Raw genomic sequence first — 17,039 nt, 5'->3', positions numbered from 1 at the left:
AATACGGTTGAGAAATGACTGCATCTGATTGTGATGCTGCAGCCAGGCCTCTCACCCCCTTACCCTAACATTTCACTCGTTCATTATACATTTTTATCTCAACAAGCATGACGCATGAGTTTTATATTCAGTCTGCGTGGCCCTAACCAACCAATTATCAATTGCTTGAAAATTTAACAGATGAAAGAAATGAGTCCTTAATAAATGACTCATCCTTTTTCCAAAGATATTGCTGAAAGAAATTACTTATTCAGAGCTTGAGTCATTTGTGCATTTTTTTATTTATTGTTTTGCCTGCTTTCACTGAAGTGATATACCAGAATTAACCCACTGCACCAGCCACATGCAGTAATTGATTTATGTTGAGACTGTTCCCCACGGAGAGGTTTGTTTTTGCTCCCCCTCTGTTCCTGTTTTCATTTAGCAGACGTCATCACCTTAGTGCCTCCATCTTCAGCTCCCCTGCCTCCCACTCTAACCTCTATTCTTCCAGTTCGCCAATGCCGACATTCCCACATTAAGCATAGGCAGTCACAGCTGCCTTCGCAAATACTTTTGCACCCCCTCCGTGGCCACGCCTCAACGCTCCATGCACTCACAAACATGACACAGAACACACAGTTGATGATTGATGAGCTAACAACCAGGCTTTGAGCTAGAAAATAGCATTGTTTTACTGTTTTACTCTCTCTCCTTTCTGCTTTAGGTTGTATACTCAGCGCTATTAACTCACCAGCATTTCTATTACTGTTTCTGATTAGTTTTTATTGGTAGTGGACAATATGCACATATGGGAGCACGTTGCCACATCATATATTTAATGTTTTAAAAACCACAGTACAGATTTACATCTTTGCGGAAGCAGAAAATAGAAAGCATGAGTGTTTATACTTTTGTTCTTAGGCTGAATGATCTCTGCCATAATCAAACAATAAGAACACATGCAATTGTGTTTGATTAATGTTTACCTAAATCACAGGCTCCATGTGTTTACTTTAGTTCTTCTCTCCTAATGGAATTTGTAATGTAGTGCTTGTGTATGACTCTTTCCATGTTGAGTCGCAAGAGCACACTGCAAGTAAAACATGCTAATGCTCCTTAACAGTCAAAATAGCTCTGGTGTTGTGATGAAGACAACGCAAAGGTTACTTAAATTTGGGTTGTGCTTCATACTGATAATCAACCCATGAACCTTAAAGTTGCACTGAGGAGTTTTCCTGTAAATAAACAAAAGTTATGTTAATATTCAGGGTTTCTCACCAAAACACATAATGCGTATCCTTGAGATCTGCCAAAAATGTTGAATATATTTTCTTCCTCATGAAATATTTGAAAAGCCGTTTTTCTTTTAATATTTGAAAGAGTGTATTGTTTACATCCATGTTTACTAGCTTGGAGTCTTATTGACTGCCTTATTGAGCGCAACTGCCAATCAACAGAATAGTTTGAAACTGACAGCAGGAATTGTATTACATGACCACATGCATTTGCAAAATACAAAACATAAAAACAATGTACCATTGCACTACCTGTGGTTAAAAAAACAAAGAACACAGGATACCCTTAAACTATGCCTTTCTTAAGCTGTGGCTTAACTTTTCCGAGCAATTTTGCCATTCGGACATATTTTTATACTATACAGACTGCCTAATTTGTGTTATTGAATACTTTGTTGTGAATGACATGTCAACTGATTCCTTAATGTCGGCCAACACAAAGTTAAAGAAACACATTGGGTCCTTTACCAATTGGGTTGTAGGCATGCAGATATCTATATTGCAGATTACAAATATACAGTATGTCCCTACGATCTGAACATCTGTGATTAATTGAAGTTCATTCGTGGCAATCAAAGCATTTAAAATAAATCAAATATAAAATATGTTTATTTGTAATATTTTTGTGAACTGTCGCACTAAGGGTGTACAATAACATCCCAAAAATATCACTCTGTGTACCTTTGTGCTTCATCTTGTCCTTGTCGATGTTTCTTGTGCTTCTCTCCCAGAGACAGTTTCCAGAAAGTACAGTTACGCATGCATTTGGCTGGGACAACAAGCTTTGCTTTCCGTTACTTCTGCACTCTGTCAAAGTAAAAGCTCAGAAAAACAGACCGTGCTTATTTGTAATGTTTCCTAAGAACTTTGTGGTCACCTTTTTTATCATGGTGTTGTTCCCCTCATCTTCCCTTACTGCTGTCACTGTCTGCAACCATGGCAACAGCCAAAGACTTTCCAGGGCCTACAACAGGTAAATATCCCACTAGATGATCACTGCAAGCCCACTAGATGATCACTGCAAGCCAGATTTACAGTGTGAATCCTGGATCTGGGTCAGGACACATCACGGCCTCTACACAGCATGAGCCAAACCATCCCCATGCATGGATGCTCACTCTGCTGACACCAGCCACTTTCTCTCCAGCCATGTCACGGGCTGCATAAGTTATCACACAATGTGTTTTTGGCTTGGTTTGTCCTTGCACAATGACATAGATGGTTCTATCTGAGTTGGTCTGGGCTGGAGATTGTGTCTGTGTCAGTGTGTAAATATTCAATTTCAGATGTGATTATGCAGAAATAGAATGGTAAAGTCCAAAACTCTTAGTGGGAACTCTATCTTTCACATTAATGGTTACATTAAAAAAAAATCTGTTTAGAATATTGTTCTGGGTACCTTCATGATTTAATCTATGTGCATAGCATGTGGTTGTAGCAGTTTAATTTATATGGTGTTTATTTGTGAGATATATAGACAGAATGGACGCAGAATGGAAACCGAACTCGAAATTGAGTGATTGATGTTCCGGTGTGACCATGAAATGTATGTAGTTTTCCTTTTGTGAACGTTTGTGTAATTTCTTAAATGTCATCTTAGTGTTTCAATATTTCTCATAATGTTTTGAAACCATCTTGATTTTAAATGTTGCCTCTTTGTTCCAGGAGTGACATACAAATAGTGTATTTACATCTGAATTAAAGCGCAAAAGTCTGGTTGGACGATTTTAAATACTAATTTAGTCACACTTTGAGGTGAAAGCATTACTAGCGAGATGTGTTCAGATGACACATTAAGCTACAGTGCAGCAAGAGCAGTTTAGCTTGTCTCATTCGTGCGAGCAGTGTGCATCAGCCGAGTGTGATATGAAAATTGCTTATGCTCCTTGTTGACAGTGGAATCACCCGAACAGATCATTAAATCCATCGACATGCAACCCAAATTTAGTCAATTCAACTGTTGTACCAAAACAGTTATTGCTTCAAAGTCGGAAGTGCCTGCTTGTGAGTCCCTGATAAAACAATCGTGGTGGTTCTATCCTGCATGGAGTTAAATAAACTGCATGTTTCACATTGCCATCTCTTTTTATTTTTAACGTCCCACACTGGGTTATAGGAAATGAGGGTTGCATTCCTTCGACAGAAGAGTATAATGAGGTTTTTAGGAACATCCCCGCCGTCATTTTTCAGGGTCACTTTGCAAAACTGAACACAAGCCATAGCCATTCATCAGCTTGAGATAATGAGAGCACACAAGGTGCACAGTAAAGACACAGCCACTTACAGTTTATTACAGGACAGACACAAAGGCATGCTCTTTCCCGAGAAATCTTCAGCTTGCTCTCTGCCCGGAGGACGCCTCATGTTAAATAACACTTTCTTTCTTTTTTTAACCTGATCTTTAGCTGCAGAATGTGGCAGCAAGCAAGGAGAAAACACAACAGATAGCATGTGTAGAGACTTTGGCGAAAGAACGAAAACACCACTCAGAGATAGTCCTCAGTTGGTTTTTGTTTGGGTTTTCTTGCAGCATGTTGCTGTTGGTAATGCCACGTTTTTTAATTGTGCAGATATGTGGTATTCCCTATGATTACATCTTTTATACCTCTATTTAAGCACTTCTAAGTAGTGATTTCAGGGGCTCATTTGACTGTTATGCAAGTGTTTTTAGACAGCAGAAGAACATTTTGCAGGCGTTAATTCACTTCTGCCTTCCTTTTTCTCTTTCTTGTTTCAGATCCTAATGCTTTAGGACAACATGGACCTGACCACGCTTTAATTGGTGGTGTTGTTGCGGTCGTGGTCTTCATCACCTTGTGTCTGATAATAGTTCTTGGACGGTATCTGGCCAGACATAAAGGTAAAAGAGGTCAAATGAACTTGAGCTTGAATAATGATTTTAGTAAATGTACATGTCTAGTGCTCTTCAGCGGGTGGATAAGTTGCTTTTTGGCTCTGTGTGTCTATAGGGACGTACCTAACACACGAGGCCAAGGGAGCGGAGGATGCCCCTGACGCAGACACAGCCATCATCAACGCTGAGGGAAACCACGTGCATGCAGAGGAAAAGAAAGAATACTTCATCTAGACTTCTGTTTCTCTATTTTTTCATTTCATGATAACTTGACAGCAGTATGCCATTTTAAGCTGCCTCAGCGTCACAACATGATCTGTTTTACTTATTATTCTTTTGTCTTCTCCAGAAAGCTTGTGATTGGATATGCTTCTATTCAAAGCATTCACATTATAGCCTTTTTATTTCAGTTTTACTGTGCCTAAATGCTGTATATTTTTCTGCATTTCTTTCAACGCTTGCATTAACTTTGTTTCTCTACTCTTTTACTTTACCTCTTATACTACTATTATACTAATTTCAGATAACATTCAGAAGCAACTGCACTTCAACTCAAGTCCGAGTCAAGTTTTACCTTTCCAAAATGTTTTGCTGTCAGAGCAGAGTGAAAAAATGTATTTATCAAACATTAAAACAGGATTCAACAGTGGTTTTGGATGTTGCCTGGAGCTTTCCCCACCACGGCCATACGTTACATACATTAAAAAAAAACACAAAACTGACCAGATACTTTAACAAAACGAAAAACTGAAGCACGATCTATGTGACTGTCTCTCGATGAAATCAACTCCTTCTTAGCACTGGATGTGTATTTCTGCATTGATTTACTTTTCAGTTTTCGCTCACGCTGTTGATTTGTACCAACAGAGAACAAGTTAGAAAATTAAAGCACAAAGTCTGAGGACTAACATGGATGGAAAACACATCAACTGTTTCTTGTCTCAGGATTCAATATGAGTCTAGATGGCGAGATGGTGTCAGACACGTGATTTCAGTACACTGTTATCGTCATGGATGAGGAACTTTAATTTTAGTTGGCGATTTGATGTAAGATCCAAACTGAATGAGTGGAACCTTGTGGGGGTTCATTATTTATGTTGACTTTTATTGACTAACTATGCTCAATGTGTGGATATTGCTGTAAAATACTTTGCTAACGTGAATATTGGTGAAGAATATTGTTGAATCTTGGGATCCCTGACATATTACAATTTGTATATTAGCATATACAGTATTTAAAGTATTCCACAAGTCTTCTTTTATTTTCCATTTATCTAAAAAGATGTTGTGTTGCCAGGCGGCATGTAAATAACGTGTAAGTATTCGATTTTAGTAAAAGATAAAACTGGTTCTAATTTAATTTCATATAATTTCCGATCACTTTGATGAGATTCCTTTCACATTTTTGAGATTTTTTTTAAACAGGGATTCTAAGGAATTACATAAAATGTAAAAAAAAAAAAATCTAAATATATGTATTTATTATTATGATTGATTGACATTTATTATATAATACTATATTGATTGATATTATTGCTGTTCTTACTGAAGTAGTTGTCTGACATTAACTTTTCCATTTTTTAATTATATAACTTATCATGAAAAAACAATACAAGGATCACCGTTATGGCCTTTGAGTTTGCTGCAAACAGTACTAATGACATGTTGAGGCATTGGTGAATCAGACATGCCCTCACTGTATATAGTCGCTGTATCAAAGACATTGAACCACATTGCCAATGCTCATACATGTTATTTTGTTAGTTGATTATGATGCTATAAATAACTCATTTTGTACAAAGTTTTAATCGCTGTAATTAATTTGCTTTTTATGGGGGATGTGTGAAGTTTGCTTTTTTTCTCAGTATTGAATATTCATTTTTCAACTATGCCACTGTAAAAAAAGAAAAAAGAGAGACAAAGTGCGGATTAAAAATATGAACAATTTGAAAACTGCCATTTTGTGTGACAAGTTTTTTTTACTTTGAAATGCACTCAAGAGTAAAGCTTTTTGCTCATGAATTGGGGGCACTTTTACCCTCAGTCACAATACCAGTCTGATATCTTCATATAAAAGGGAGCATATGTTGATGGACAACCCTATATGACCAAAGCTGCACTGTAATTGTTATTCCATGCAACTGTAAAATATTCCTCAGCCATTAGTATTAATAATACATGCAAAGTATTAATGGATTAAAAAGCTATGACGCTCCTTAGATTGCCCGAGGCTCTGCTCATGATTTGTGCATTAATACAGGGTGACAAACGGAAGACTTGAGTCTCCCCAAATCCCTCTCTGTCTCACACGATTCGAGTTCGATATGCTTGAAGTGACTCCATGAAACTCCTCGCAGATGTCAACGGCACAGCAGGCAGCTGTTGCCCTTGTTTTAACAAACTTGAGAGAAGAAGTAGGCTGGGAAAGGAAAACTGGAGGCAAATCACTTTGTGATTTGACAATACGGTCAAGGATGTTAGGATGCAGCTGACTGCTTTGATTGGAAGTGAAATGATAACACTTAAGATGAAACTTTATTAATCCCTCGGGTGAATTGGATCATTGAAAAAGCTAATAGTAATAGCATCTAAGTAGAAAAACGACCAATGGAAGAAATGTGCTAAAAAGATAACAAAATAAGAAGAAACACGTGTTAAAAAAAATGGTGAAGCAGTAAAATAGAATGGATACAATTGTAGAATTTCAAAGTATGCAGATGTTGCCTTTGTAATGGTGTGAAGTATAGAAGAGGAGTATGGATCACTGATAAATTAGTAAAGGGATTACTAGTGTCTTCCTAATTACTGTATGGATTACTGCAGGAGAAATATGAGTTATAGTTGAGGATTAGCATGCAGTCTACACAAAATCAAACAGAAGTATGCTTATGAAAATACTGTGAATAATATATGAGGACATATGGGGAGATTCAAAAAGCAAGTATTCCAAGAACATGGTGTGCAAATGTGCTTTATATTCACAGGGCAATATGTATGGGCATTCAGTTTAATGGTCTGGAGAATAGCGTTATAAAACTACACATTTGACTAAAGCAAATGTTGATTATAATATCTCACATTTAGTAGTAATCTGGATACTACACATACAGTCAACCCTACCAATTTAGAAAAAAATAAGAGAGAACCTTTTATGGTCTATTATCACTGGTTCAGTGACACAGATGAACTTTTTGAAATTAGAGGATGGATATAATAGCCTTGTGCAGATTAGTGAGCCCATATTAAATACCTCGACATCCTTAAAGGGAGATCTTGTTCCAGGACACCGGGCCGGTGTCATTATGATCCTCCATTCTTCAGCTCCTATTGACCTTGAGCATAATGTTGCTTCCCAGCAGACTAATGTTGCCATTATCAAAACACGGTCCAGCCAGCCATCTGCCTGCTTCGCACAATGCTTCGCTCCCTCTCTCCTTACGCAGAGACGGTTCCCAATGCTCACTTCATAATCATTAATACCAAAAGCCCAGCCAGTTCAAATAAACATCAGTTCCTACTGTCTCACTCCTTCGCGTTATTAAAAGCTCAGTGCTTCGTTAAGCTATGTAAATTGATAAAGACTGTCCTAAATAATACCTGGCAGAAAATAATGCTAAAAATCCATCATAATTTGGTAACTGGATATGAAGGTGGTGATGGTGGAGGGACATCCATGTGCAAACGTAAATAGTGAGTTGGAAAATGGATTTTCTCCTTACCCTTGAAATGTGAGAACCATACCCTGGGCAGTGTAACAATCACAGCATGACCTCTGAGGAGGCCTTGTAAGTCTTACTAAACTGAAGAAACTGATCCCCACTGTCCCCTGTAGGCAGGGTCCATATCAGTCCTCCAGCCCACAATAAGCTCTTATCATAGCAGAACAGAAGTCTCCGACAAAATCCTTCAGGGACGAACTGATATCTTCAACAACAACAAAAAAACACATTATTACACTTAAACATATTAGATCTACAGCACAATTCTGATTTAGCATGTTGAACATTATTCTTGAGCTAGTAGTCCTAGCAGTTGTATTTCCAGTCCTGTAAAATTAAATAGTCACAGGGTACTTAATGACAATTTGCCTTTACTCTAGTCTCAACATCAAGACTCTGGTAGAAAAGTTTCATACTTTCCATACTGTTATCAACACAATTTGTTTTATCCCACACTTCTGGATTAGTGACAACTGGAGGAGCCATAGCAAGACTTTGCATGAAAAGCCCTTCAACCCTGACACAAATAGTGGTCTTTCTTTTGGATTAACAGCACAACGTTTTATGCAGAAATAACAGTAACTCCACTTGTTTTCACTATCCAAGCATGTAAATTGCCTTGTGTAATTCACTGGGCGATTTGCTGAGGAACTAAAAGGATAAAAGGATTTCAAAGATGGAGTGGGATTGCAAGGCAAATGCAGTATGCTAAACAGGAGTGATGAAGAAATGTTTGTCTTCTGGATCATGCTTTTAATTACAGATTTACTAGGTATTAGTGACACTGTGGAGTAACCATATGATTCATCCGAACCTTAAGTCAGTGCTGTATTTACCGATAATAGTAATCACAATGTTCCCACCTGGAGAAAAAAAAACATTTGAAAAATCTCTTTTTATTTTATTAGTCATCTTTCATATTGCCTGCCAGGAAGGACAAATATTTTGGAAATGTAATCATTGCTCTGCACCTAAAGATGAGGTGCAAAGAGCAGACATTGGGAGATGAAATTCACAATTTTTCAATATCTTCCTTTTTATTTTCAGAACTTTGTGTTTGTAGTCTGTCATCGTTGCCCTTAGAAGCCTGGGCGTTGCATTGTTTGTGTAAATGGATTTGTCTTTGATTGACAGCTCATTCGAATGGAGAATTGGGTAGAATAATAATGCCATGTTTACAACAATGGTGCTACCTTTGAAAAGAGTAATTGCAAAATAATTCTCATGAGTCAACTAGTATCCCAGGAGCACCTCTTGAACATCATGGATTTGTCCAAAAAACACCCACAACTAAATAAGTTAAATGTTTTCTTCTATTATATATGTTCAAACAGCACATTTCAATTCTTTACATTTAATTTCATGTGGAACACAGCTGAGCTTTCTGTAGCCCTTTATGACTTAGGTATAGCTGGAACATTCACCTGTCATCTGTAGCGCTGCTGAATCAGCGGGCTGTAGGATATTATCTTGAGATGTGTTTTGCCTAATCATACTTGATGAGATAAAACAGATCACTCACACTTCCACTTGTGACATGGCCAAGTGTAAGTTAGAAGGAGTCAAATGATCTGGAACAAAGAACATGAGCTTGTGTATCCCCCTGGATGCACAACCATGCCATTAGTCTAGATGAATGTGTACAGTCAGATACAATTCCCTTGTTTGCTGCATGAGGGCTTTCAGTTTGTGAGGCAACGGCTCCACTGTTCGAATCAGGCCACATGCAGGCCTGTGGATTGATGACTAAAACAAGGCTACACACTGTATTTTAAACTCATTCATCCACACTGACACACACACACATTCTCTGTGGTGCATCTTTAAATAGCCCTGGGATTGTCTGTCTGCCATCTGATTTATTCTATATTGTATTTTTAGATCTAATTAAAATGAACTTTTCTGTATTGTTTGGCTATATTTTGAATCGTGCAGACCCAGGAGAGTACAGCAAAGGGAAGTCTTATCTTGGGTAATCTTTTGAGAAAAAAAAAAGCTACCTGTGGCATAAGGTACACAATAAATAGAGTGCCATCTGTTTGGATTCGAGCACTTGAGATTCTTCCAAGGAACTCACCAGAGACTTAATTAAAGTTGGAATATTAGTGAGTGGGAGACTGGTGTTCCTCCAATAAAATGACAGCTATACGAAATCTTAGCACTTGTTTGATAACATATTCATTTTTCTTCGGAAACACAGTGCTGCGCTTTCATTAAAGTATTTATCCTTAGAGATTATCATAAGATATCATTTAAATGCTTTTTATTAGTTGTGTTTATGTAGATGTTCCATCTGATCAAGCTCCGTTAGCTTTTTCTTTTAAAGCCCTAGTTTCCATTTATCCTAGCAGGGTCGGCCATGTCCAGCTAATTTGCACATCTAATGGAGGCACAGGAAATGAAGTATTTTGACACAGGAAATATCATGTTGGATGTAGAAAAGACTTGCAAATGGCTACATTGAAAATTAGCCAGTCACAGTAATGAAAGTCAGCACATTTTAGGGTCGAGTCTAACTTTTTTGCATGTACTGTCAGAAGGAGTTTAGTTGTTGAAAATCGGTCTGAAAACTAGGTCTAACATTTGTAATCGCTGTCCACTTGTGTGACTTCAACCATTGATGATAGCCATTTATTATTAAAGCCCTGCTGATTGAAGATGATTGTGAGTTTTACATGAATTTGTTTGTGCATCAAAAGCCATCAAATCGGAGCACCCTGGCAGTTCACCAGGCTGAGGGTGTACCATTAAGGCAAAGTCCTCAACACAGCAGCCAGGGGTCGAGTCTGGCCCAGGGCCCTGTGCTACAGGTCTTCCCCTCTGTTGTATTCTAAATAAAACATAAAAAACCCATAAAAATATCTTGTAAAAAAGCCAACACTGTGAGAAAAGTTAGTCATTTGTTTTATGACAAGGACATCAGTGAATAGGAATGAAAACAATAAAACAATTACAACTACATATTTAATGAATATAAAATCAACATAATAATCTTTCTCCTGTCTATTCGATTATATGAATTTCCTTTTCAAATAAACACTTTCAATGCAACCAGAATAATAATGTGTAAACAGTGTTTTGAAAAGGTTCTGACAAATTGCTGTGCCTACAGGATGCCAGCTGTCTGGATGTGGGTGGACATCAGGCGTTGGCATCAGCCATTATCATCAAGGCCCCCCTCTCCCTCCTTTTTTCTTTTTTTCAGTATTTATTGTAGTAATGGCACAGGATGACATCATGTTTAATTTCCCCTGGTTTAAAATAGCATCAGTAACACAACATATGCTTTGATGAGGGCTCAATGCACTGCTGCCTGTTGTTTACATAGGCTACTTTTATCTATTGCATCAATAATCACATACACATACGTGCTTTACATGTGCATAATTAACTCTCTTGCAAAATCAGTGCAATAATTCTTGTTTATTGCTTTAAAATTCCATGACTATCATATTTATTTTACATCAGAAATGTTGTAATTCTACACACATTGGTATTAAGCAGACACAACCGGTGTTGCTTAAAAAATACACCCATGGATGTAGCTGCTGAGTTTCTCTAACTCATAATGAATTTATGGCAGACCAGATACCACAAGGCCTATTGACCCCCACAGTCAGTTTTACATGTTTCATTTCAACATGAAGACATCATCAATACAAATCTATATCTGTATTAAAGAACTTTGCAATGATAACTCATAGTTAAGAATTGGTCAAGGGGAATATTATATTGCAAGCATATAAAGAGGAACTTCTCTTGATTTGTAAGGTTGTAGGCTGTTAAAGAGCGCATAAGGGGGCGGACCAGTGGGATTGCTAATGCTTCAATACTTTCAGAGCACCGTGCCAGTCGTCTTTATGATGCCAGTCAGTGTGATGGTGAGCCTCAGGGATTACTCCAGACAGACCTCTCAGTAAGACAACTGATTAAATAGTAGTGAGAAAAGAGAAAATGTTTAATTCAGCCATATTTAGTATTCATGGGATGGACAGCCATACAAGAGTTCACCTTGAGGGGTCATCAGGGGAGAAGGTCCAGAATCCCAAGGAGCTGCCAGGCCAAGTTTCCACACAGCACTTAAAACACAACTGATTGTGTTTTTAATTGCTTTGATTATCAAGTTTACTTTGGCTGAATTCAAAATGGTAATGCAACACAAGGCGAATTAACAGACTGATACGCTGCGAAAATAAGTTCTATTGTTCAGCTCTTGTGGCACTGTGATAGATTTATCAGCCAAATCAATGTTGAGCTTCAAGTGGAGAATATAATGTTCCTCGTACATTCAGGCTGATACATTAATGCACTACAGTCAACTCTAATGTTCTTGTGTATGTTTTATGACTTTATAGAGTATCTTATAAAATGAAAGTTATATTTTATTATAATTAACTGCTTATGTCACCAGATTTATTATATTGCAGTACAACTAATGCTCCTTGTGGAGGGGAAGAGTACAACTGTGCGACATCGAAGAAAGACAGTGCATGATTAATGCTTATCCAGGAGTCTGTATATTTTGAACTGTGGTTTGTTTATCTTATTTGCAAGCTGTTCTAAGGACAAGTGAGTCTAAGCTACAGAACAATGTGATGAAGCTACTGTAGTGTACATCCTTTTTTCCAGGCCTGTGAAGATTTCTAAGCCTAAGTTTTGGAAATTCAAATTCTCAAACCCTTCTCTTCAGTGTTCAGCAGCTTCAAGTAATTCAAAACAATACTATTTATATTAGCTTGGCTGTGTGAAAGAGTGCCAGCTATAGAGACATGATGAAATCCCCGTGTTGAAATACCTCACCATGACGTTCAAAACTAATTCAATTATATGCATCACCAGTTCAATAGACCTACAGAATTGGGTTATTGTCTGAAATGATGAAAAAAAGAAAATACCAGTAAATCGTGTGTGAATGAAGTTTAATGTAAAAATGATTTTCACAAAGAGTTGCCAAAATTGGCTTCAAGAACAAGGGAGGGGATTTCTGCCGTCATTAGCCAAGCGATTTACTCTGCAACAACCACAGAGCCTATGCATCTTCAAATAATGTTCCTTTAGTACTGATGAAATATGGTGACAGCCCCCATATTAAGCATCCCTAAGCAGTATACAAAAATGGCATACATTGTTTAAAAACGCTTATGCAGTTGTAAGCAGATATACTGTAAGAGCATTTTAAGTATTTTTTAATGTACATCATTTTTCATCAAGGCCAATTTCTACCATAAGTACATTTTTTTACACATTATTACAACTGTATTTTAATATATCATAATTCATTATCTGTTTATTCAGCAGCATCCACTTATGAGTGTCCACAAGAGGAGATATGGTTTTTAATAATTACATTAATACTTATATCTACTGACTACTAAATAATAGTTTGTTATAACCATTCATTTAATGTTTGTAAACTGCTTATAAATGCTAAATAGCTGCACTTAAAGTAGAGCGCTACCAGTACCAAAAGTATTGAAAACAACAACAGTAGGTTCACAGTGATAAATGTTTTTAAATCCAACCAGTCGACATATTCTCATCTTATGAAATATGACGTGCTACTTAGCGCTGTGAAAAAGGTTCATATGATATCAAACTATGACAGAAACATGTTCATATGATATCTTACAAAATATTATGTTCTATTTAACGGCGACCAGTATGTGACCATGACGGGCAAGTTTTGGCAACAAAAGGTGACAGTTAATGGTGCATTCCATTTACCTTGGTAGTCAGGACTGGGGATGACGTCACATCCAGGCTGACCGTGTTCCAAAGTCAGAAATCCATTATATTTAACAGCTTAGCCAAGTTAGCAATTTAACAGCTTACAGCAATGCATCATGCTGTATTTATACTTACAAGCACTGTAGCAAAATATCCACAGATGAAAGACGGTCAACACTGTTTGTAGTACAATTATTTAATGAGAAACAAATAAGACAGAAGTTATAATATACAGTATACTCGTACAGCTTTAATTTACTGTTGACGTTGATTTTGAGGTGGGGGTTTCTGAGAGATTCCGACAGATTTCTGACTAGAAACTTGGGAATTCAGATTTCAGGGGACGTGCCAGATAAAATTTCCAATATCCTAGAATGCACCAGTTTAGGCACCAAAACGACTTAAGATTAGAAAACAGTTGCGGTGTGGCTTAGTAAATGGTAAATGGACTTGTACTTATATAGCGCCTTTCTAGTCTTCTGACTACTCAAGGCACTTTCACACTACTTGTCACATTCACCCATTCACACAGACATTCACACTGATGGCAGTGGACATCTACATACCATCTGATCTAACCATTCACACCACACCCCCGGCAGCACAGGGAGCAATTCAGGGATCAGTGTCTTGCCCAAGGACACTTCGACATGCGGACCGGGGAGTACTTCAGGGACAACGAACATTGTAAAAGTCCTGTTTTTGGAGCCTCCACGAACCCCACCCTCCTCCCTCTTAGGTCACCTGATTTCATTCTTTGCTCTGGATGTTATTTTATAATAATAATAATTATGTGGATTGCATATGAACTACAGTGAATTACTTTTTGTAGATATATATTAAACAGTAAATGACGACGGCCTGAACTTATATATGGAAATTGCATTGACAGCTGCCTTTAATTACAAAAAATAACTATGCATCATGTACTGCTCTAGAAGAGGAGATAGTCACAAAAATGTTGCTTATTATACTGTATAGGCTGTCTCATCAAATCAAGGTCACGTTTGGGTTTTGATCGATAGCTCATTGCATCAAACATGGGCTGTGAATATATCTGTGGAAAGTCAATATGGATGATGAGTTTCAGGAGATTCCAGAAATGTTGTCAGTGGGTAGAAGTCTCAGCAGATTGATTAAGAAATTGATGTGTTTTTTTCATAGCCCTTTCATGATTCTGCTCCTCAATGTCACCCCAGTAATTCAACAAGAGATAAAAGTAGGCAATGGTCTGGCCAGCAGCCTTAGCCATTTAGGTGCAATCCCTTTCTCCACTTTCATTTAATGTAAAAATATTTATATGTCACAGAACAATGAAATGCTGTGAGGCAGGAAAATGGAAAGAAATGAAAACCACTATTGCCCCAACTTTCGCCACTTGCACCACCTTGTCCCTGCAGTTTGGTGATAATGATGTTAGTCTCAGAGAATCCAAATCTGATCAGAGGAAACAGAAAAGCACTCAAGAGATTTCCAGACACTCCAAGCAGAACCTGGATCTGCTGAGCCATCTCATAGAGCTCACACTTATAGTGTTCAGGTAGGCAGAATACTCTTAGTAGTAAGAGGCCCCTCTATACTTCTATTAAACTATCAATTTAGCTACATACAATCTGTGAGTTGAAGGACAGAGACATTTCCATTCTTTTGGTTCTGTATTCCTGAAATGAGAGGCAATAATGACTCAGGTTAAAGTGCTGACTTTCAGTTTGAAGAGTGTTATGTATGTATTATGTATTGTATCTGGATTGTATATAGAACTCTTAGTCCTTTCAGAGTTTCGCTCAGGAAATTGCATAGTAAAGGTGTTAAGCTTCCTGTCCATCCTGATGAATCTTTTCACATGACAAGCCTGAAGAATTGACATAAAATAGTCACATTTGTTGTGTGAAAATAGTGTTTCTGCTCTCTTTCCCTGAAGGTACATCTTTTATTTTATAAATGTTTTGAAAATAGGTACAGTAGCAAAAAAGATAAAATAGTTGGTAACTTGTTTACACTTGACCTGTTATGGTGTTGCTGCTTGCATTGACCAGAGGTTGTTTTTCCACTATGCTGTAGCTGCAGTACAGGTGAATAATACTGCTCCGTTGCCTCAGATCAGTATTGCAGACAATGAAGTTAAAACTACTAAAAACACCTTGGTTATATCTGGCAGGTATCAGCAATGAACTTCTGATGGAAGGAGCAGATGGCTATGACTATGAGGTATGTTGCCATTTTCCATTTGGCCATTGAGTCATACCTCAAGGCACACATTCATCATGGCTTTAGTTAGAATGGCAGTCATTTCTTTGACAATGTCAGGATCATGTGCTGGAACACCATAAGTGCCACTAATCAGTTCACTTATCCAAGGAATGAAGGGCATTCACAATGTGCAACAGTAAGCAGAAGAGCTTTACAAGATTCTCTAGTGAGCCATATGTCAAACATTCCTCGACACATTTCTTTTGTCATTTTCAAGTAAATCTTTGGGACGTGTACGGCAGAAAAGACCTTAAAGAGAAAATCAATGAAGCATCTTTCTAGTCATCTGTCCATGCAATTAACCAAATTAACGTTATGGAGTCAAATTCAGTCTTTACTGAAAGGGCCTTTGCAACTGATTTCTTACCAAAGATGGCAATTCATACTCCATAGGTCATTGCTTTATCAAAGTTATTATGATATCAATGATGGCATTAACTCATGACAGTTGATGTTTTAATGTAGAAGAGAGGTATTTTTCATGATTCATGTAAGCTCATTTGATGACATATCGACTGATATCCAGCTAATCCAAACTCTGCAGATGAGACTAGCGACGCTCAGCAATAGTACAGCAAAAAACTGCCAAGTAATGGGATTACACATTTAAAACACAAAATATGAGTAACTTTATTCTGTTACAGTTAACATTTTTAACAAGTGGTATTCTGAATATAGTTACTGTCTTTAAAAATAGATTATTTGAATGGATTACTTTATGAACTCCGACAACGAGTTGTTTTCGGTTAAGTTTGTTTTTCAGCAAGATTACGAAATACAACTACTGGCCCAATTTTCATGAACGTTCGTGAAAGAGTGTTTTATGGGCCAAGGAAGAACCCAATACATTTTGGAGCAGATCCAAATCACACACAAATCATTTTTCATTCATTATTCATTATGTATTATATATATATTATATTATTATGTTTTAAAAGTAACCCTCCCAACACTCTTCATAAAACTGATATTTAAGGAAGTCTTTGAAATGCTGAGTAGATGTTCTGTTTTCACAACCATAGTGATGAATCTGCCCATAGCTAAGAGCCACATAATCTATAGCGGATGTGTTATTTATCTAGTAAACATAAAATAAAGCCAGTTTAAGTCGCATCAGTCCGAGCCGATTTATTCTTAAAAACCTTACTCTAAAAATGTTAACTGAGGAAGGGATTTTAGACCCAGAGATGTAGGATGTGGGGGTGGAAGAGG

General features: G+C 37.4%; 1 protein-coding gene across 3 annotated transcripts in view; it reads left to right on the top strand.

Annotated features, from left to right (window-relative positions):
* cadm2b (cell adhesion molecule 2b) overlaps positions 1-6,011 on the top strand; it is a 166,677-nt gene extending 160,666 nt beyond the window's left edge. For all 3 annotated transcript variants that reach the window (XM_083913952.1, XM_083913951.1, XM_083913953.1), the window contains 2 exons: positions 4,015-4,137; positions 4,247-6,011. In XM_083913952.1, the coding sequence (XP_083770078.1) occupies positions 4,015-4,137; positions 4,247-4,365 (242 nt within the window). In that variant the 3' untranslated portion in view covers positions 4,366-6,011. The remainder of the gene's footprint in view (positions 1-4,014; positions 4,138-4,246) is intronic.
* The last annotated feature ends 11,028 nt before the right edge of the window (positions 6,012-17,039 follow it).

The sequence above is a fragment of the Echiichthys vipera genome (genome assembly GCF_963691815.1).
Source record: "Echiichthys vipera genome assembly, chromosome: 5".
In the NCBI taxonomy this organism is placed as follows: domain Eukaryota; kingdom Metazoa; phylum Chordata; class Actinopteri; order Perciformes; family Trachinidae; genus Echiichthys; species Echiichthys vipera.
The sequence above is the reverse complement of the archived record's forward strand: the minus strand, read 5'-3'. Positions and strand labels throughout refer to the sequence as shown.